The sequence below is a fragment of the Ovis aries genome, chromosome 10 (genome assembly GCF_016772045.2).
Source record: "Ovis aries strain OAR_USU_Benz2616 breed Rambouillet chromosome 10, ARS-UI_Ramb_v3.0, whole genome shotgun sequence".
NCBI lineage: Eukaryota > Metazoa > Chordata > Mammalia > Artiodactyla > Bovidae > Ovis > Ovis aries.
Genome location: NC_056063.1, coordinates 53,620,711 through 53,642,013, shown reverse-complemented (window position 1 = coordinate 53,642,013; position 21,303 = coordinate 53,620,711). Strand labels below are relative to the sequence as shown.

The following is a 21,303-nucleotide window of genomic DNA, read 5'->3' as shown; positions in this document are numbered from 1 at the left end:
ATTGGCAAACCCTTGGCCATGGACAATGGAAGGTTTCCCAGGGTTAACTCTATGATTCTTCTTGTGTTTGCCTTTGATCTGTCACTCGGTCACTCCATAAATCTAAGGCTCTTAAAATGTCAAGGCAATGTCTCTTTCAACATGGTAAGGCTTATCTATCAAAGGCTTTACATTTTTTTCTTTGCTCATTTTAAATGAATAGTTCAAGACTGAAGGTATTTCCATAGTTGTACAAGAGGATGGTACAGCCAAGACCATGTTGTTTTGTAGCCAGGGAGCCAGGGTCTTCACTCTCCAAAGAAAACCAAATAAGGTTTTCACCGTGTAGCTAATATGCAATGGTTGATGATCTTTAGAGAAACATGCCTAATAATAAGTGATTAAGTGCTTTCAAGGGTGTTGACAGATATAGCCTGAGCTGAAAAGCAATTCTAGATATAATTTATGATGTGAAGCATTTTCTTTGAGGACTTTGCAAAATTAAGAAGAGGTTGGTTATGTCTGGGAGACAGCTGAGCATGGTATATGGATGTACCTTAGCTGGCAAATTCTCTAATTTTAGACTTTTTTTTTTCTTTCCAATGCTTTTATTTTAGAGATTTACTATTTGTCTTTCCTAAAAGATCCTCTGGTGAAAATGGTAAAGGAATAAGAAAATGGCCAAAATGCAGTGGTAGAAAGAAGAGAGAATGAGGATTGTTCTTGAGTCAGAAATTATTAGCAGGGACTTCCCTGGGGGTCCAGTGGTTAAGACTTTGTCTTCTAGTGCAGAGGGTATGGGTTTGATCCCTGGTCAGGGAGCTAAGATTTCACATTCCTCACAGCCAAAAAAACAAAACATGAAACAGAAGCAATGTTGTAACAAATTCAATAAAGACTTTAAAAATGGTCCACATCAAAAAAAGAAAGAAATATATCAGCAAAGTTGACTGAGGCATTTTGTCCCCAAGATTCCTTTCCAGACATACTCGTGCCTTCTCACCCTTGTGTTTCTACTTCTCTCCTCCTTAGCTTCATTTTACTTTCCAGAAAGGGGTAACCCAATTCTTTGGGTGTTAGGTTCTATATGTCTCCTTCCCCCTTACACAGTGTTTTTAATTTATATTAAAGAGCTTTTGATTTCCATAGTAATCAAATGTTTTCTAAGCACAGATTATTCCATAAACCATTCTCTGGATAGAATTAGGTTCAAGTAAGACATGAAATGACTTAATAAGATTTGTTGAATTTATTAAGTTTGAGAGTCACTTTCTGAGCCCATGAGATCATCAGGTTATAATTCTTTAGTTTCTTTAGGTGTCACAGTGATCTTAGAAGATTCAGCTCAGAGAAGTGAATTTGACCATAAAGCTAGATTTGTGAATAGCATTTCTTAATGCTCTTACTTGAATCTTTTCAACACATGTGACATGTCAATGAAAGCTTTTAAGCACAAATTGAGGATAAGTTTTCAGGTTCAGATCATAGAAGAGTAGCCATCCAGTTATTTATTGGCCTGTTACAGACGTGGAAATAAATTTCATTGTAACCTGAGAAGGGATATATATTTAAGGTGAAGTTAATTTACTCCTAAGACATATTTATATTTAAGGTGAAGTTAATTTACTCCTAAGACATATTTTTTTTTTTCTTTTTATTCTGTTTCTTTGCTGCTCTCAGAGCTTTTGTTTCTGGAAACTTAACTTGTTTTAATGGAGTCGTTCATCTATTTCAGCCAGTCCTAGGAATCTTTTCAGAGCAGTGGAAAGCCCTTTCTTTGCTGGAGTGCACACAACAGAGTCCTAGGACAGGGTCTCTGTCTTACACAACTCCAGGGGGTGCTGTTCATACCGTAGTCTATTTAAATAGCTGCTGCTGCAGCTGCTGCTAAGTCGCTTCAGCCGTGTCCAAATCTGTGCGACCCCATAGACGGCAGCTCACCAGGCTCCCCCATCCCTGGGATTCTCTAGGCAAGAATACTGGAGTGGGTTGCCATTTCCTTCTCCAATGTATTTAAATGGCATTTCTGGCCTATTCTTTAAGTGATTAAGTTTATTTTAATGGATGTAAGATGGAACTTGTAATTGATACTTGTCCCCAAGGCACAAGTACGATGTAAGTCAAGAAAATATTTTCTGTGCACTTGACCAGCAGCTTAAACTCTCCCTGTACTTTTTAAAATTAAATTTATTTATTTTTAATTGAAGGATAATTGCTTTACAATATTGTGTTGGTACCCGCCAAACATCAACATGAATCGGCCATATGTATACCTATGTACCCTCCCTCTTGAACCTTCCTCCCACCTCCCTCCCCACCCTACCCTTCTAGGTTGTCACAGAGCTCCAGTTTGAATTAAAGAAAAAGAAGAAAGGGAGATCAATCAGACATGGGAAATCCTTGAATGAGGGTGTCTTATCTTATTAAAACGCCCGTTCAAATGCAGAAAAACTCTTATCTGCCACAGGAAACAGAGATAAAAGCAGAAGAATACACCCTTCCCCAAACTTGTGAAACACAGCTGCTCCATTATTTCCTTCTTTTGACTCTGACTGTAAAAATATTTCTATAATATCAGTCATTTGAAAGAAATGTTCACAGTTCATCACCAGATGGAACGACAGTAGTCTAGCAAAGTAACCCTGGTTGTCACTTGTAATGTGTTGCTCACCCACCTTCCTGAAAGCATCTCTGTGCTTTCTGCATTCATCTCCGCCACTTTTACAAATAACACACCTCATAGAATCCCATCAGATAGTGAGAAATAGTGGGTTCTGTTTTATACCAGTCATTTCCCTGACACGTTTGAGGAGGAGAGACAGAGGGGAGGGGAGGAATTTTTCTTTCCACTTTTTCCTGTCTGCTTGGCAAGCGGAACTCCCAGAGAAGAGCCAACGCCTCATTTCCGGAGGCCCTGGCTTTCTGTGTCAAGAAGACTTGATCTATCTGGTAGGGAGGAGGACCTGGACCAGACAGTACAAAATCAATCAATCAGTAGTAAGCCCAGTCATTTCAATTCTCAGAAGAATTGTTTCAAATATGGGAACTGAAAAGCTCATGACAAGTCTTAATACAAGATGTCTGTCTTATGCTCAAATTCATTCACTCATCCATGAACTCATTCATTCATCATTAAGAGCCAACTCACTGGAAAGGACCCTGATGCTGGGAAAGATTGAAGGCAGGAGGGGAAGGGGACGACAGAGGATGAGATGGTTCGGTGGCGTCACGGACTCAGTGGATGTCAGTTTGAGCAAACTCCGGGAGATGGTGAAGGACAGGGAAGCCTGGCATGCTGCAGTCCACGGGTTTGCAAAGAGTCAGACATGACTTAGTGACTGAACAGCAACATTTAATCAGCAGTCACTGTGTGCCAGGCACTATGCTAGCCACTAAAACTGTTGTAGAATATTCTGAAACTAAGAACCAGTTAAAGCTCAGTGCATCCTGTTAATATTTTTGAAAAATAGAAAGGAGAATGGTGGTTATGGTTAATGAGACAATTGAACATTTGTTAGTGCAAGATGGTTACCTTTGGCATTTCCTGACCCTATGGGTCTAGATTCCATTGGGTATTAAGAATGGTATCTACTAATAGGATTTTCTCCATTTAATTTGTCAAGAATGTAATTTTTAATTAAAAAAAGAATTGGAAAATATAAATTTCCCCAGTTGGAAAGATTTTGTAAGACTCATTTAGCAATACCTTTAAAGAAAAGACATTGATTTTCTATTCACACTGTTTATCCTTTTAGAAAATTTTTAAACTATATAATATAAAAATATGGATATACTATAATAGTATATAGTACATAGTAAAACTATGTACTGTAAAAATAATTTTACAATATGATATGAAATTTTGTAGTATTCTGTTGCCTTTTTTCTTTCTCAAACAGCTGTTTCAACATGAAGTTATGAAATCATGGGCATTTTTGAATAGAAACCTTATAGTCAGTATTACCATGACTGTTTCCAATCTAGTGTTTATTTGCTTATTTGTGTTTATTTATACAAAAGAAATGTGCTAGCAAAGCAGTGGAAGCTTTAGGGGAAAGAGGCAAGCCTGAGGACAGGCTATCATTTGTCAGATGGACACTACATTGCTCCAAGGAACAACACTAACAAAAGCTCTTTCTCAAATGAGCCATCACCATTGCAAACCAGTGTCAGTAATGGGAATATTTTCTGACTGGCTCACATTTGATAAATGATAAGTAATACGTATTCAAACTTAATTTTAAGCGGGCCCCAAACATTTAAGTTATGTGGCACGGACCTAGAAACAATATTGATCCCTGACATTGTTTTTTTTTGCAATCAGAGAGATTTGATTAGAGGCATGATTTGTCTTCAGTACTCAGATTTTGCCCTTAAGTTATCTAACTGAATGACAAAAACTGCAAATAAGAAATATGAATGTGTTATTGCTAGGTTTAAAGTTAGACTTGCTTCCTCTTGCAATAAAAGAGAATCCGTTTCCTCTACCAAAAGGAAAACTGAATCGTTGAACTTCAGATTATAGGCATTGGGTGTCATTATTTTTGTCAAGAAATAGTGAAATAATTTCCAGGAATTATGAAAACCTGTAAGAACATTCTTTCACCAAATTTTAAAGTGGCGTCTTGGTTGAGATGGATTTTTTTTTTTTTTAAGTTCACAGCTTTTCCTCCACTCAGGGCAAGAGATTGATGTCTTTGCATTCTTAATAAGCTCCAAGCCCTAAATTGCCAAGATATTCTGGATGGAGGCCATTTAGGCAGAGATGAGCATCAACAGTAAGCATGGTCTATGTCACAGGAGATCAGGCTTCTCAGCGTCTCCACAAAGCCTTCTGATGAGAGAAGCAGAGATTGCCAAAGTCATCCTTCTGACTACAAAATAATAGAAATGGGCACTCAATCCCTCACCTTCTGTGACCTCTCAGGACTGACAGCATTCATGTCTGAACTGAAATCATGAAGGGTTTTTTGGCAGTCTCTTTTCCTTTGGAAGGGTAGATTAGAAAATTGTAATCTGTCGGTTGTGATTAAGTTGCTGACTATCTCTGTGTTGAGCTTGAAGAGAATTGCTACAATTTTCAGTTTGTGTTTCCCTGTCCCCTGTGATAACTTGGGTCAGAGGTTGGACTGCAGGCCTCCCAGTGGTATGAAGAGCAATCATCCAATGTCTAGTCTGAGCCAAAAGCAATAATAACTTCAAAACAGAGCCTGGATTCAACGCAGAACTCATTTCCATTGGCCAGACGTGTCTCCCTTCAGTGACCAGACACTCATTCATTTTGACTCATCTAATGATTGTACCCTGTGATACTCACATTTGCATATTTAGAGACTGTTCAAGACAATAAAGTAATTGAAACTATCTGAATTTTTGGACATTAGATGAATAAAATAGCTAGGGATTTATCTATTACTTACCTAAGTTAGCATGTGTGTGCATGCTAAGTCACTTCAGTCATGTCCAACTCTTTGCGACCTTATGGACTATAGCCCTCCAGGCTCCTCTGTCCATGGGATTCTCCAGGCAAGAATACTGGAGTGGGTTGCCATGCCCTCTTCCAAGGGATCTTCCTGACCCAGGGATCGAACCCACAATATCATGTCTCCTGCAATGACAGGTGGGTCCTTGACCACAAACGCCATGCAGGAGGCCTCACATAAGTGAGTGACCAAGGACAAATATATTCCCTGGTAGCTCAGTTGGTAAAGAATCCATCTGAAATGCAGGAGACCCCAGTTCGACTCCTCAGTCAGGAAGAACCGCTAGAGAAGGGATAGGCTACCCACTGCAGTATTCTTGGGCTACCCTGGTGGCTCAGCTGATAAAGAATCCACCTGCAATGCGAGAGACCTGGGTTCTCCTGACTCAGGGTCTCTCACAAGGGTCAAGTTATTGGCAGGGCTGCAGTCATGAGAAGGCTTGTCCAAGGCTGGACACTTGGCAAATCAGTGCCAGCTCTTTTCAGGTGGCCTCAGTCCCTTTCCATGTTGCCTCTTCACAGGGACCCTCCTCCTTGACATGGCAACTCCCTCAAAGTGATGATCCAAGAGTGAGCAAGGAGAAAGCCAGAATGCCATCTATGAACTAGTCTCAGATGTCAGGCATCATCAGTCCCATCACATTCTATTCACTAAATGTGAATCATTAAGTCCCTCCCCGCCCCCTGCTGCTTCAAAGTGAGGGAAATGAGCTTCACCTTTTGAAGGGAGGACTGTCAAAGAATTTGTGGGCATGTTTAACACTGGAGTGGGTTTCCATGCCTTTCTCCAGGGGATCTTCCCAATCCAGGGATTGAACCCAAGTCTCCTGCATTACAGGTGGATTCTTTTACTGTCTGAGCCATCGGGGAGCCCTAAAAAACCAATGCAGCAAGTTAATAAACTTCTAAGTACCTCTAAGTCTTTTAACCTATTAAAATGCAGATTATAGTAATTTACCTTATAGGATTGCTTTGGGCATTCAATGATATACCATAGGTAAATGGCTTAGAATAGTGTCTAACCCATTGTAAATGTTAGTTTTCCTTTTTCTTCCCCCTCTGATATAAAGACAGAATGATTAGAAAGACTATCACCTAGATGCAATAGTTTATACCACACTGTGTCTGGAAGCATTCTTTCAACTGGTTGGAATCTTTTTATTATGTTTGCAAGGGTAACTGGCAAGTCTTCTAAACCACCTCGAGCTTGTCGCTGGTTCAGATTTGCCGGATCCTGGGTCTTCTACATTTCTGTCAATGTCTTCACCATTCATATGACCAACTTCTTTGAGTGTTCTGGCTCCTCACGTCTTATATCCAACCCATCAACAAATCCTGCTAGCTCTGTTATCAAAATATATCCTGTCTATAATCCATTCCTTTCAGTTGCAAGGCACCACAAGTTTCAGCCCATGATCTCTCATCAAATCTTCTTTTCTTGACTATTCTAGTTTATCATTGTCTATCTAGTCTATTCATAGTCTACCGTTCCACTTTCTAGTTTATCTTGAGCATCCAGAGTGATCTTTTTATGTGTTTAGAATGAGAGGGGTTTTGGTATTTTTTTTTTAATATGGACCAATTTGTTTCAAGACTTTGTTGAATTTGTTACAATATTGCTTCTGTTATTTATGTTCTGGTTTTATTAGCCATAAGCATGTGGAATCTTAGTTCCCTGACCAGGAATCAAACCTGCAACTCTTGCATTGAAAGGTGAAATCTTAACCACTGGATCACCAGGAAAGTCCCTGGAGTGATTTTCTTTTAACATAAATAAGATGATGCCATCTCAATGTTCAAAATATTGCAAAGAATTTCCTTTAAAAAACAAATTACACTCCTCCCTCTAATTACATCTAGACTGGTCTGGACCACTCCAGTCAGCCTTAAGAACCTTCTTTTCATCTCTTCCTCTCCCTAGGGTTATTTTGACGTCAGTTCAGTTCAGTTCAGTCTCTCAGTCGTGTCCGACTCTTTGCGACCCCATGAATCGCAGCACACTAGGCCTCCCTATCCATCACCCACTCCCGGAGTTCACTCAGATTCACGTCCATCGAGTCAGTGATGCCATACAGCCGTCTCATCCTCTGTCATCCCCTTCTCCTCCTGCCCCTAATCCCTCCTAGCATCAGAGTCTTTTCCAATGAGTCAACTCTTCGCATGAGGTGGCCAAAGTACTGGAGTTTCAGCTTTAGCATCATTCCTTCCAAAGAAATCCCAGGGCTGATCTCCTTCAGAATGGACTGGTTGGATATCCTTGCAGTCCTAGGGACTCTCAAGAGTCTTCTCCAACACCACAGTTCAAAAGCATCAATTCTTCGGCGCTCAGCTTTCTTCACAGTCCAACTCTCACATCCATACATGACCACTGGAAAAACCATAGCCTTGACTAGACGGACCTTAGTCGGCAAAGTAATGTCTCTGCTTTTGAATATGCTGTCTATGTTGGTCATAACTTTTCTTCCAAGGAGTAAGCGTCTTTTAATTTCATGGCTGCAGTCACCATCTGCAGTGATTTTGAAGCCCCCCAAGATAAAGTCTGCCACTGTTTCCACTGTTTCCCCATCTATTTCCCATGAAGTGATGGGACTAGATGCCATGATCTTCATTTTCTGAATGCTGAGCTTTAAGCCAACTTTTTCACTCTCCACTCAGGACCTTTCTATTTGCTCTTTCCTCTGCCTAAAATACAGTCTACATGGCTTACTCTTTTGTTTTAGTCAAATCCCTACTGAAAGTTGCCACGTGTGAGAGAGACCTGACTGGTGGTGCAGGGGTTAAGACTTTGCTTCCCATGCAGTGGGTGCAGGTTGGATCCTTGGTTGGGAAGCTAAGATCCCACATGCCTCATGGCCAAAAGAATCAAAGCATAAAGCAGAAGCAATATTGTAACAAACTCAATAAAAACTTTAAAAATGGTCCACATCAAAATTATCTTTAAAATAAGAAAGCACCCAAAATTTCATTACAATTTCTCAGTTCAGTTGTTCAGTCATTTCCAACTCTTCGTGACCCCATGAACTGCAGCATGCCAGGCCTCCCTGTCCATCACCAACTCCTGGAGCCTACCCAAACTCATGTCCATTGAGTCAGTGATGCCATCCAACCATCTCATCCTCTGTCGTCCCCTTCTCTTCCTGCCCTCATTCTTTCCCAGCATCAGGGTCTTTTCCAATGAGTCAGCTCTTCGCATCAGCTGCCACAAATCCTGTGAACACCATATTAAGTATTTAGGTATTCTTCCTCTGCCTCCCTCACTAGACTGTAAGCTCCATGAGAGCAGCGAGTTTGCCTTGTTCACTGATAAACCCCCATACTCCAAATGGTGTTGGCGCATGGTGGGTATTGAATACATGTTTGTTGAATGAATAAATGTATAAGCAGAGTTATGAGCCAGCCCATTTTAATCCAGAGGTCACAAGTTAGAGGCTGATCTGACACATAAAATTATTTTGTTAACATGATGTTATTATCTGTTAGTGCTTTTGTTTTTTCAAAAATTTGAATTAGTTGACAATTTTTATAAACTGTGAGATTTATATAAACATTTGGGGATAAAAATCAAGATATTTTGGTACTGGGGATTTCTTATCAATAATCACATCATGTTTATTAGCACAGGCTCCTTTTAGACAGGATTTACCGCAGACCCCTCTGCCGTCTATTATTTCCTGACACCAGTGACTTTCTTGCACCTGGCTGCCTTCACTCTTGTGTGATCTGTCTGGCCTTGCAGGCTTTCCGACCCTAGAAAAAGCATGTTTGCTGTAAGTTTGCCAACATTTGTCTACATGTCGGTGTAATTTTTCATGTCTGTCTTAGAAATGAAATTGGTCTCATGCTGGAGCTCTGAGTCATATTCATACTGAGACACACGTTTCAGCTTTGGGTGCTATTCTAGTTGCCAAACAGTTACCCAGCATGATAAACTCTACAAAGAAATGTTACAAGTAGAAGAATGGAAAGACTTAATTATGTTTCAAACTAGTTTTCAACTTTGGAAGGTTATTCTTTAAAACATTAAAACACACATAGGTAGATTTAAAACAGTTTCTTTTCAAACCGTGTAAACATTTGACCCAGATGTTTACCTAATATGATTCATTTACATTGGGTGTGGGGCATACCCAGTTGTCCTACAAAAGAAAAATCATGAGTTTAACAGAAGATGGCTGCATAGTTAGTTTAAAATAGAAATGTATGTATAGTAGCAAGAACTAAGTCATTTTGCTCACTGAATAACCAGTGCCTATGTATTTTAGGGACTTGAATACTTAAGCATCTACTGTGTGTCAGGAACTGTGCTAGGCAATTGCAGAAGTTGTATTCTGTCTGATAGGCTAGGGGTTGCAGACAGCAAAAACTTAACAAAACAAACAAATACTACACACAATAGGAGTTAACAAGTGCTATAGGTGTAAAGGAAAGTGGAGTAGAAAGACAGAGATGGGGAGGCCTGACCATTTTCTATCCTTAGCAGTGTGGTCATATTGAAAAGATGAGACTTGAGCAAGAGCTAAAAGAAGTAAAGGTTTTAGCCAAGTGGATCTGTTCGGGGAAAGCCTTCTGGGAGAAGGAAGGACTCAGGTGAAGTCTTAAGGAAGAAGCATGCCTTGTGTTGAACACATTCTGGACAGTGTGCTGACTGACAGTGCAGTTGACCAGAGTGAAGAGTAAGGACACGAACACACACTCTGTTCTCCATAGGAGTCATCTGTGCTTAGTCACTCAGTCATGTCCAACTCTTTGCGACCCCATGGACTGTAGCCCACCAGGCTCCTCTGTCCATGGGGATTCTCCAGGCAAGAATACTGGAGTGGGTTGCCACTCTCTTCTCCAGGGGATCTTTCCAACCCAGGGATAGAACCCAGGTCTCCTGCATTGCAGGCAGATTCTTTACCAGCTGAGCTACCAGGGAAGCCCAAAGAGGCATCTAGTCTAACTAAGAAACACTTTTCACCTATTTTTGACTAATCTTTATTTTGATTTGGCTGTTAACTGAGCATTGGAGACTTCATAAGAATATGAGAGGCATTTTCAGCACTACAGGCTCAATTTAAATTTAAAAAAAAAAAACTGGAATATAATTGTTTTACAATGTTGTGTTAGTGTCTGCTGTGCAATGAAGTAAATCAGTAATATGTATACATATATCCTCTCTCTTGAGCCTCCCTCCCACTGCCCCCCCCCCCCATGCCAGCCCTCTAGATCATCACAGAAGACTAATCTGAGCTCCTGGTGCTGTACAGCAGCGTCCCATTTTTGTAAGGAGAACTTAAGCAATTGGCCCTGCAATAGAAGAGACCTTGACCCTAAGCTCCTGTTCATGTGTAGCTAATTCTCCTGAATTGGCTGCCCTTTCATGATTGCCAGCCCACTCTCTTATTCCAGATATCTAACAAATGCAGGTGGTTTTCAGAGGAGTGCATGAGAAAAAGAACTGGAATTTGTTATTTTACTCCATAAGCTCATTCACCTCCACTAAGTAATAAATACAGTTCAAGAGCACCCTGTGAACATCTCCCTAACAGAGCTTTGTGTCTCCTCAATGCAGTTGCTCGCCAAGGACTGGCCCTTTGGGGTTGAGATGTGTAAGCTGGTGCCTTTCATTCAGAAGGCCTCCGTGGGCATCACTGTGCTGAGTCTATGTGCTCTGAGTATTGACAGGTAAGAGCATGTATCTAAGCAACATATATCCTGACCAAAATCCTAGTGGTTGCTACGTTACTTAGAAAGTAAACTGTAATTCAATAAAAACCAGGCTCTGCCAGCTTGGCAATTGATTCTGTTTTGTTCTTCAGATATCGAGCTGTTGCTTCTTGGAGTCGGATTAAAGGAATCGGGGTTCCAAAATGGACAGCAGTAGAAATTGTTTTAATTTGGGTGGTCTCCGTGGTTCTGGCTGTCCCTGAGGCCGTGGGTTTTGATATAATTACGAGTGATCACATAGGAAATAATCTGAGAATCTGCTTGCTCCATCCCACTCAGAAAACAGCATTTATGCAGGTAAATTTTACTTTTCTTTCCCTTTTCTGCTCTTGCCTCATAAATGTTTAGCTATTTTCCCCCAATCTCCTCTTCTTGGGAAATTATTGATTTATGACTGTCCTTGGCATAAATTAAAAGTGTAGGTCCCAGGACCTCAGGGTTAACAGCAGGACTAATGACCCATGCTGCAAGAAGCTAGGTCATTACTTCTCCAAGAATCCCCTGGTTCTCAGGAATACAGATAAGCCAAGTTGACATAAGAGAGTCGATTAGAATTTATAGCTTTCCTACTCAAATTCACATAAGAACTGGCAGCTACAACATATTTTGCATTAAGCAACACAGCAGTCATTGGAGGCAGTGTGTGGTTAAAAGGATGATCAAGTGGAAGTCACCCTGGTATGGATAGACTGGTAGAAATCTACGTGACTCCATGAATCTTGGTATGAATGACAAGCCTGTCCTGTCTCTAAAGGGAAAACTACCATTGCAAAGAACTCCATCTTGTCAATTTATTTAAGAGTGTTTAATTAGGAAATGGGGGAAAATAGCAATGCTGGTCATCAGAAAATAGACCGTAAGTGAAAAAGGCTCTTCCCAACAGAAAGGGTGAAGAGGAGTAACGCAAAAGGAGTGGGTCCAAATGTCACAAATAATTATTTTCTACTTTACACATAAGTTTATATAAGACTTTATGTATATGTGTATAGATCATGATAAACAAAAGACTAAAGAGGGGCTTTAATGGGAAACTGAAAATGAAAATGCTGTTTCCTTGTTTCTTATTAGTTACAATGGAAAAAGTACTGCATGGGTGTGCGCTAAGTCACAGTCATGTCCCAATCTTTGCGACCCCATGGATCTTACTCCACCAGGCACCTCTGTCCATGGAATTATCCAGGCAAGAATACTGGAGTGGGTTGCTGTGCTCTCCTCCAGGGGATTGTTCCGACCCAGGGATCGAACCCACATCACTTATGTCTCTTGTCTCAGGCGGGTTCCTTACCATAAGCACTACCTGGGAAGCCCAAAGTACTGCATAGATTCCATAACTTCTGTTCCAACAGAGACATATCTGGAACAACAATCTTTAAAAGGAAAAGGAAAAAAGAACAAGTAAGAGAGGAGTCATTTTATAAGCAATTTTGATTTTTAGTTGATAGTTTAGATGTATACATCCCTGAGCTAAATGATTACTATAGACCTCTTCCTACCTGCTTTCCCCAGAAACAAACTTGTTAAAAAGTGAGAAGTTCCCCCAAAACACTAAAATATCTTTACACATCCAGATGTGGTAAGGAATTCCTTTCACTTCTGTGAAGACAAAAATATTTGAGTTATCAAGTATTTAAAAATTTGCCCAATTGCTTACATTTTTATATATAATTATAGCACACTGCCTTAGAGAATTGAAACACCTTTTAGGAAAAGTTTGTTTCACTTAATTTAATTTTTTGTTCAGCAGACAAAAAATTCTGCATAGTGGTGTAAAGATTCTACTGAAAGATTCTACATAGTATTTATAAAATGGATCTACTTTAGGAGATTATTCCTTGATGAGCATTTTTAAATATTTGATATGTAAGAGTTTCTTACAGAGGAATATTAACTATAACATCCTTTCTTCCCCTTAGTTTTACAAGACAGCTAAAGACTGGTGGCTATTTAGTTTCTATTTCTGCCTGCCATTGGCCATCACTGCATTGTTTTATACCCTGATGACTTGTGAAATGTTGAGAAAGAAGAGTGGTATGCAAATTGCTTTAAATGATCACTTAAAACAGGTAAGGAAATAGAAATATTTGCTGACTCATGATTACAATTCCAATTATGAATATGAAAATTATTGTAGTGACAATAAACTGAAAGTATCATCTACTAGAGCATAATTGCTTTTTCTTAGTCTGATATTTTTAATATGTTCTGTGCTATCTACCTGGAGGTATCCTACATAATCTAAAGGAATGTAAAAAGAGCCATCACTTTTTTAGAGAAACCGTCTTTTATTGGAGTATAATTGCTTTGCAGTGCTATGTTAGTTTCTGCTGTGCAGTGAAGTGAATCAGCTGTATGTGTACATAGATCCCCCCCTCTTGGACCTCCCTCTCATCACCGCCCATCCCACTCAGCTAGGTCATCACAGAGCTGACCTCCCTGTGTCACACTGCAGGTCCCCACTATCCATTTACACATGGTAGTGTATTTAGGTCAAATCTCATCTCCCAGTTCATCCTACCCTCCTCTCCCCTGCTTGGTGTCCATACACCCTTTCTCTATGTCTGTGTCTCTATTCCTGCCCTGCAAGTAGGCTCATCTGTACCATTTTTCTAGATTGCACATGTAAGCCATTACTTTTTAAAGATGAATCTCTAGGATGAGAGGAAAGGCCGGCTAGTTAGGAGGTTTGAAATGGACATGTACACACAGCTATATTTAAAATGAATAACCAACAAGGACCTACTATATTAGCACATAGAATTCTCCTAAATGTTGTGTGGCAGCCTGGATGGGAGGGGAGTTTGAGGGAAAAGGGATCCATGTATATGTATGGCTGAGTCCCTTTGCTGTTCACCTGAAACTATCACAGCATTGTTTATTGGCTATACCCCGATGCAAAATGAAAAGTTTAAAGAAAAAGATAAATCTCTAGTCATTTAGGTTCTAATTCAAAGTAACTATTCAGCTTAAAACTCTGTATCCTGAATTTTTACAAATGCCACTCACTTTTTGTAAACATTATTAAACATTTTGTTTGGAAAGAGAGAATGCTGTGATTATAATGAGCCATCCGTTACAGAGTCTGATTGTGGTTTTATTTCAGAGACGGGAAGTGGCCAAAACAGTATTTTGCCTGGTCCTTGTCTTTGCTCTGTGTTGGCTTCCTCTTCATCTTAGCAGGATTTTGAAACTCACTCTTTATGATCAGCATGATCCCCGTAGATGTGAATTTTTGAGGTAAGTAATAGTTGTGTAAATAAATGCCATTCAGAAGTTTTTCCATTGATTCCTTTCATTGGCAGGAAGAGAGAGTACCATTTTTCTAATCCTCAGGGAGCAATTTAAGATGCCCCCCAGCTTTTCTTTTAACTTTTACTTCTATTTCCAACGGAGAAGTAAGGGGAGCTTTGGAGAGCACTGAGAATGGAGAGCCAGGGCTGTCCAAGTGAGTGAATGACATGATTGAAAATATCAGATCTGGTTCTCCATTGCACTTTGTAAATCCTTTGTTTTTTAGACAGCCTGGGCACTTACAAAATATATTTTATTTTAAGGCAGAGAATTGAGCATGGGAGTGGGAATAAGGATTAAGGATATGACAGGGACAGAGAATAAGACAAAGAGAGAGACAGAAGCAAAGAGAAAGAGAGAGAGACAGAGAGAGATCAAAATCAGCAAAGACTAATGATAAAGTAAAAATAATTGTAAATGGGTAGTTTTTAAATTTATAAAGTACAAAAGTCTGTAAAGAATTTGTGCTCATAGCACATAAATAAATCTTTGTATTATTTTCGCAGCTTTTTGTTGGTATTAGACTACATTGGCATCAACATGGCCTCCCTGAATTCCTGTATTAACCCAATAGCTCTGTATTTGGTGAGCAAAAGATTCAAAAACTGCTTTAAGGTAAGAGAGTATTCTAAAATCAAAAACCCTTTTAATCTGGTATCAAATATAACCCTTACAAACTATTAATATTTCTAACCAGAGAGATCTAGTCAATTGTTTTATAATTTTCCCTTGTATTACATGATAGATGATTGTTTAAATATAAATTTTGCTCATAAATCACTATAATTGATTTCTCCCTACAAATCCCAGTCAACCATTCACTACTGCCTCAACCAATCAGTCTTACTCATAGAATTACTCAGAAAATGAATAAAAAATTACATGCATTGATATCTGAATGCTATCACATGATAAAATCAGAGCTACACATGAATTAAATGCACTGTTTCCCTTTTTGGAAGATTTTGGACTAGGTAACACACTGCTAATTATAACTAAGTTAGTCTCCTTTTCATACACAGGTGAGAATTACGAGTCAAACGAAGCAGCTTAATTCAAGTTCTACCTTCACTTTTTTGCCTTCATTCGATAGCAGTGTTCCTTGATATAGAACACATGAAATTATTCCTCATTTGGCTGCTTCCATTTGTGTGTAACATCCATCCATTCATTCACTCCTTCAGTTACCTAGTATGGAATAAAATATTCCTTCCCTTATATCCACTTGTTCCTACCCAGGTTGGCTGCTTGCCGCTCATATACCAATAATTCCAGAGGCAAGTGTTAATAAAGGAGAAAAAATGGAGAAAAATACTTTCATCAGAAAAGCCAGCAATCTAGGGAGATGGTGGACTCAGGTCCAGAGACTGACTCCAAAGATTCTGTTCAGTCATGACAATTTTTAAAAGGAAAAATGGAGGGAGAAGAATCTCAGTGAATCATCCTGGCAGAAGGTTGGGCTCTGCCTCTCCATGGAAGGCAGACTGTCTGGCTCTCTCTTCAGATGCTATCTTGCCAAGTGATCTGCTCCCAGGATTCCTTGCGGGGACTGCTGTGGGTGCAGACCTAGTCCTGCTTCTTTTTATCTAGGAGAAGCATCAACAGGTTAGACAAGGCATCTTGTGCACTCAGTTGAGCATTAAGTCAGGAGTTAGTTTCAATTGCTTAGTGATCAAATCCCCAGGGGTGTGTTAGTTGCTCATGTCCAATTCTTGGTGACCCCATGGTCTGTAGCCCACCAGGCTCCTCTGCCCATGGAATTCTCCAAGCAAGAATACTGGAGTGGATTGCCATTCCATTCTCCAGGGGATTTTCCCAAACCAGGGATTGAACCTCAGTCTTCTGCATTGCAGTCAGATTCTTTATCCTCTGAGCCACCAGAGAAGCCTATAATTAGGTTCTTTTAAGGTTAGAAGTAAACAGAAATAGCCAAACAGGAAAGGGACAAAGGAGCTGTTTTCAGTTCCCCCACTGTCAACCACCATTCCATTTCTATAGGATTAGGGGTGAAGTCCTAGGGCACCATATTCCCAGAGGGGAAGATGTCAACATGGTTCTGTAGCATCTCTTTGCTTACAATTCTAGTTGTGTCCTTAAATATACGGGTGGAACAAGCTACAATTATTTTGATGCCCACAAAGTTACAGATTATTATGTATGTACGGGTATGGTAATATTTCCACTTGCATAGGAAAAAAAGGTTTGAGTTATATATTTATCAAATATTAAGACTATTTCTCAAGTAATCAAGAGTAAGTATCCAAGAATTGAGTGTCTTTCTATTTCATTTTAATTAAAAGATGAAGAAGTGTAATTATATACATTTTTCTTCGGTGTAGCTTCTAGTTTAAAAAATTATCAAATACTACTTCTGTAGTTATATGTTTTTAAGGAGAAAATAAGAGGGCATGGCAAGAAAGTGGCCCAAGAATTGCTGTTCATGCAGAGAAAGCCAGAATTCTGGTGAGCCGGGAGGGTTGTGATAGTGTAATTTGATGTAAACTTATAACAAAGTTACTTTGTTTTGGGCAGTCATGTTTATGCTGCTGGTGCCAATCATTTGAAGAAAAGCAGTCCTTGGAGGAAAAGCAGTCGTGCTTAAAGTTCAAAGCTAACGATCACGGATATGACAACTTCCGTTCCAGTAATAAATACAGCTCATCTTGAAAGAAGGAATATTCATTTTCTTTATTTTGGACAGAAATCATTCAAACAAAGAGGTGTCTGCCAAAGTGAAACAAAACAACGTGTGTGTTTGCACAAAACAATGTACAAATCTAAGAGTGATTATTTTCTTCACACTCAAGAGTTCCACATGACATTTGACGAGCTATTTCCAGCATGAGAAGACAAGCAGTGAGAATTAAGAAAGCCTCGTTGTGAAAGCACTTAATTCTTTACAGTTAGCACTTCACTATGTTATAGCTCTTCAGAACTTCTGGTCTATTCATGCACCACTTACATTTAACTTGAGTTCACTCAGAATTCCTGTGAAAGATGTTTATTTTTGTAAATTAAGATGCATCTGATGTAAAGGAAAAAAGTGTCACTGCAAAACAGAATTTTTAGATGAAATTTAAATTACTCAATTTAAAAATTTTTAAATCTTTCAAAGTTTCACACCTTTAGTGGGACTGTATTTGGAAACAACACATGAAAATAGTTCGGCTAGTGTATTTTTGACATTAGAGACATATTTAAATGATCAGGAGGGAAAATCAGAGAGACTGAGGTTTTTGAAAATCATACAACTTTGCATTCAGATAAGATCAAATGTCACAAAGGGACAGAGAGAGAAGTTTTGGAATGCCATGCCAAAACACTGCTTTGAAATCGCCTATTCGTGTGCTTGGCAAAGAAAGGACTACCTACAATTTTTTTGAGGATTATTAAAGCATTCTTCTTTTACCACTATAGTTTAAATTCTGTACTTTTAGTTTTGTCATCTGTAAATACTTAGCTACAATACACAATGTGTAGATGATTAAACAGAGGGCAGGCCCCAGTGTTCATACCTTTACAATGGAGAGATGCCAGTAACCCCATCATGGACAGAATGTGAGTTGCCTGGAGCGTTGACCATATGGCAAAGGAAACAGCAGCATCTTCTCTGCAATTAAGGTGGTATCTGGCATATGTACCATATGATAGTTAAAACACTGTCTCTAAGATCATAGCTATTACAGTCAGTGCAAGAGACACCTTTAAAACTTATTACTAACTTTTATATTATTTTTGTAAATAACTAATAGAAAAGAGTTCTGGATGCGGTGCTTTCCTGTCACAGGCAAAACTACTATATGAGACCGTTAAGAACCTTTTAACTTTGTGCATTCTTGCTGAATTCTTTCATCTCCCCAGCAAAGTGCCTTAGGTTAACTCAGATGAGATGTGTGTGAAAATATGTACGAGAGAAAAACGGAAGACAGAGGAAATGAGATGGGGCGGGAGGAGACCCATGGGGACAGATTCCCATTCTTAGCCTGATGTTCGTCATTGCCCTTTACATCAATGCGAAAGGTCCTGATTCTGTTCCAGCAAAACACAGTGCAATGTTCTCAGAGTGGCTTCAGGAACAAATTGGGCCCAAGAGCTTTAACTCTGTCTTAAAATATAACAGAGTTTCTGATTTTTTTTTTTTTTTTTTGGTAACCCAGAGCCACATGTTGGGAATAAATGAGCAATGTTGCTTTCCAGCACCTAATGTGATGATACCAAAAACCCAACAATGCCAGAAAGGAAAGACAAGTCATGGATTCATGTGCCACATAGAATTTATTTACACATCACAGTCTTGTTTACTAATGTCTTCCTAATCATTTTCAGATCCTTGTTATCACAAGAGACATTTCAAACTTCGGATCTTAAATTAACTTTGGGTCACTACTGTTTTCAGTTTGTTAATGGATTTTTTTTATTCCTATTTAAATTTGAACTCATTTTGTGACCATTTCATTTCTTCCTCATTTACATTATAATGCCCTTTCTCTGTGTCAGAATCATGGGCTGTCAACATCTTGCCAAATTTTAAACTGCACACAGAAAGTATATGCATGCATTATTTATAATGAACTCATGTTCCGTAGCTTTTCTAAAAATGGTTGATTCAAAATTTAAACAGACTGACAAAGGTTGGTAAGAAACAAACATGATTTCTCAGCATAAATAAAATCAATATGGGGAAAGGGGCTACCGTTTAATTTTCAAACATATTTTCTAGTATTAAGGACTGTATAATATAACAATGGACAAAAGTAGTGTTAACATGGTTGGAAAGCTTAAAAGATTTATGACACTTTTTGATTTTCTCTTTTATATTTGCTAATATGGGTGTGCATTAGTATTGATAGCTTATAACATATGGCCAAAGGAATACAGTTTATAACAAAGCATGAGTATGCTGTAACTAACTTTATAAAATTGTAATATAACCATGTAAAATAATTATATATTTTGTTTTTTCTGAGGTCACTTAAAGTGGCAACTACTATAGTTGCTAATTCTTTATGATGTAAACAAAATCAATAAAAATTTAAATTGTTTTTGAAAAAGACCAGCTTATTTTTTTCAATGTGCAAACAATCATTTATTAAACACTAATTTAGTATTAAAATTTAAAGGAAATATAAATGTCACAAATGGACTTTACTTATGTTAAACACACAACCATCAAGAAAATATGAAAGTTCATAAACTAAAATGCCAAAGTTTCTGTTAATGGTTTATGGTTTATTGTTGTGAATAACCAGATACATATATACATTCAGTTTTCCTAGGTTATCTGATTGATAGTTGCCAATGGCACCTTATGTCTTTCCACCTCTGGTTTCTTGCCTGGGGAGCATTTCATTGTCTAATTATTACTGTATCATAGATGAAAGGTGAAAGGCTGAAATGTGATTTTGGAATCACTCATTTCATTTCACAAGCTCCTTTTGAGTATTTACTAAGTGCAAGATAGGATGAAATTAAGAAAATAAAGAGGTCGGCTCTTACTGGATAGGAGATAGAAATGACAGCAAAAATAGTACAAGACAAAATGAAGTGACCACTAAATAACTGTTTTGCAGCTCTCATGGTTCACATGCCTGTATCTCTTAGTACACAATCTCTTTCTTCCCCTGATAAAAATAATCAAGAATTTGCATTTACTCTTTTACCATATAATTATCTTAAACTCAGCCTAGTGTTCCAGAGGTTTGTATGAGTTATTCCTCACCTTTTCTGAATGGCAAGTTACCTAATCTGAGCTGGGCATTTTGAGATATGCTTGTGTGCTGAGTCACTTCGGTCACATTCGACTCTTTGCAACTCAATGGACTGCAGCCTGCTAGACTCCTCTGTCCATGAGATTCTCCAGGCAAAGATACTGGAGTGAGTTGCCATGCCCTCCTCCAAGGGGTCTTCCCAACCCAGTGATAGAAACCATATCCATCTTTTATGTCTCCTGCATTGGCAGGTGGGTTTTTTGCCACTGGCACCATCTAGGAAGCCCCCATGTACTTTGAGATATAGATGTTCTGAATTCAGGAGCTATGTGAGAAGTACAAGAAAGCAAAACTCAGGCAGAATCCTCTCTAAGGATTCAACAAAAAGCCTTCCTTCTCTTGAACTATATTAGTTATGGAGTCACAATAATAATAATGCCCACATGATTCATGATAGTAAATGTAGGCAAAACAAATATAATTTAGGTTCTTGGAAGAAAACCAAAAGATGTGGCAGCACTAAGATGGAAATGTCCAGAAATCCAAACAGTGCAGAGGCCAAACTCATGAAGAATAATGTATCTGGCTGGACTGACTCACTTTCAGTCATTAGTCAGCCACAGAAGTGACAACATTAAATAATCAACGAACCGAATGTGTATACCCAAATCAGAAAATCCCACTGAACACTTCCAGAATGTAAGGCTCACCAGCCCAGGGAATAACTCCATCATGGTAGGAAGGCAGCATGTGTAATGGAAAAAAACTCCAAATGTAAAAAAAAAAAAAAAAAAAGTGATACCCTTGATTGTTTTGACACTTTGGTTGATCTCAAGTCAGTTAACATCTCTGAGTTCCAGTTGAATTATCTATAAAATATAGATACGAACACTCTTAGTCTATCTCTTATATCAAATCAACACATTTATAACATTGTTGTTATTCTGTCGCTAAGTGGTATCAAACTCTTTGCGACCTCATGAACTGCAGTGTGCCAGGCTTCCCTGCTCTTCACTATCTCTCAGAGTTTGCTCAAACTCATGTCCATTGAGTCAGTGATGCCATCCAACCATCTCATGCTCTGTTGTCCCTTCTCCTCTTGCCCTCAATCTTTCCCAGAATCAAGGTCTTTTCCAA

General features: G+C 38.8%; 1 protein-coding gene across 2 annotated transcripts in view; it reads left to right on the top strand.

The window, feature by feature from the left end:
• Positions 1-19,509, top strand: part of EDNRB (endothelin receptor type B) — a 29,741-nt gene extending 10,232 nt beyond the window's left edge. For both annotated transcript variants that reach the window (XM_042254967.1, XM_015098228.3), the window contains exons 3-8: positions 11,016-11,128; positions 11,263-11,467; positions 13,084-13,233; positions 14,271-14,404; positions 14,965-15,073; positions 16,991-19,509. In XM_042254967.1, coding sequence (XP_042110901.1) covers positions 11,016-11,128; positions 11,263-11,467; positions 13,084-13,233; positions 14,271-14,404; positions 14,965-15,073; positions 16,991-17,125 — 846 coding nt within the window. In that variant the 3' untranslated portion in view covers positions 17,126-19,509. The remainder of the gene's footprint in view (positions 1-11,015; positions 11,129-11,262; positions 11,468-13,083; positions 13,234-14,270; positions 14,405-14,964; positions 15,074-16,990) is intronic.
• The last annotated feature ends 1,794 nt before the right edge of the window (positions 19,510-21,303 follow it).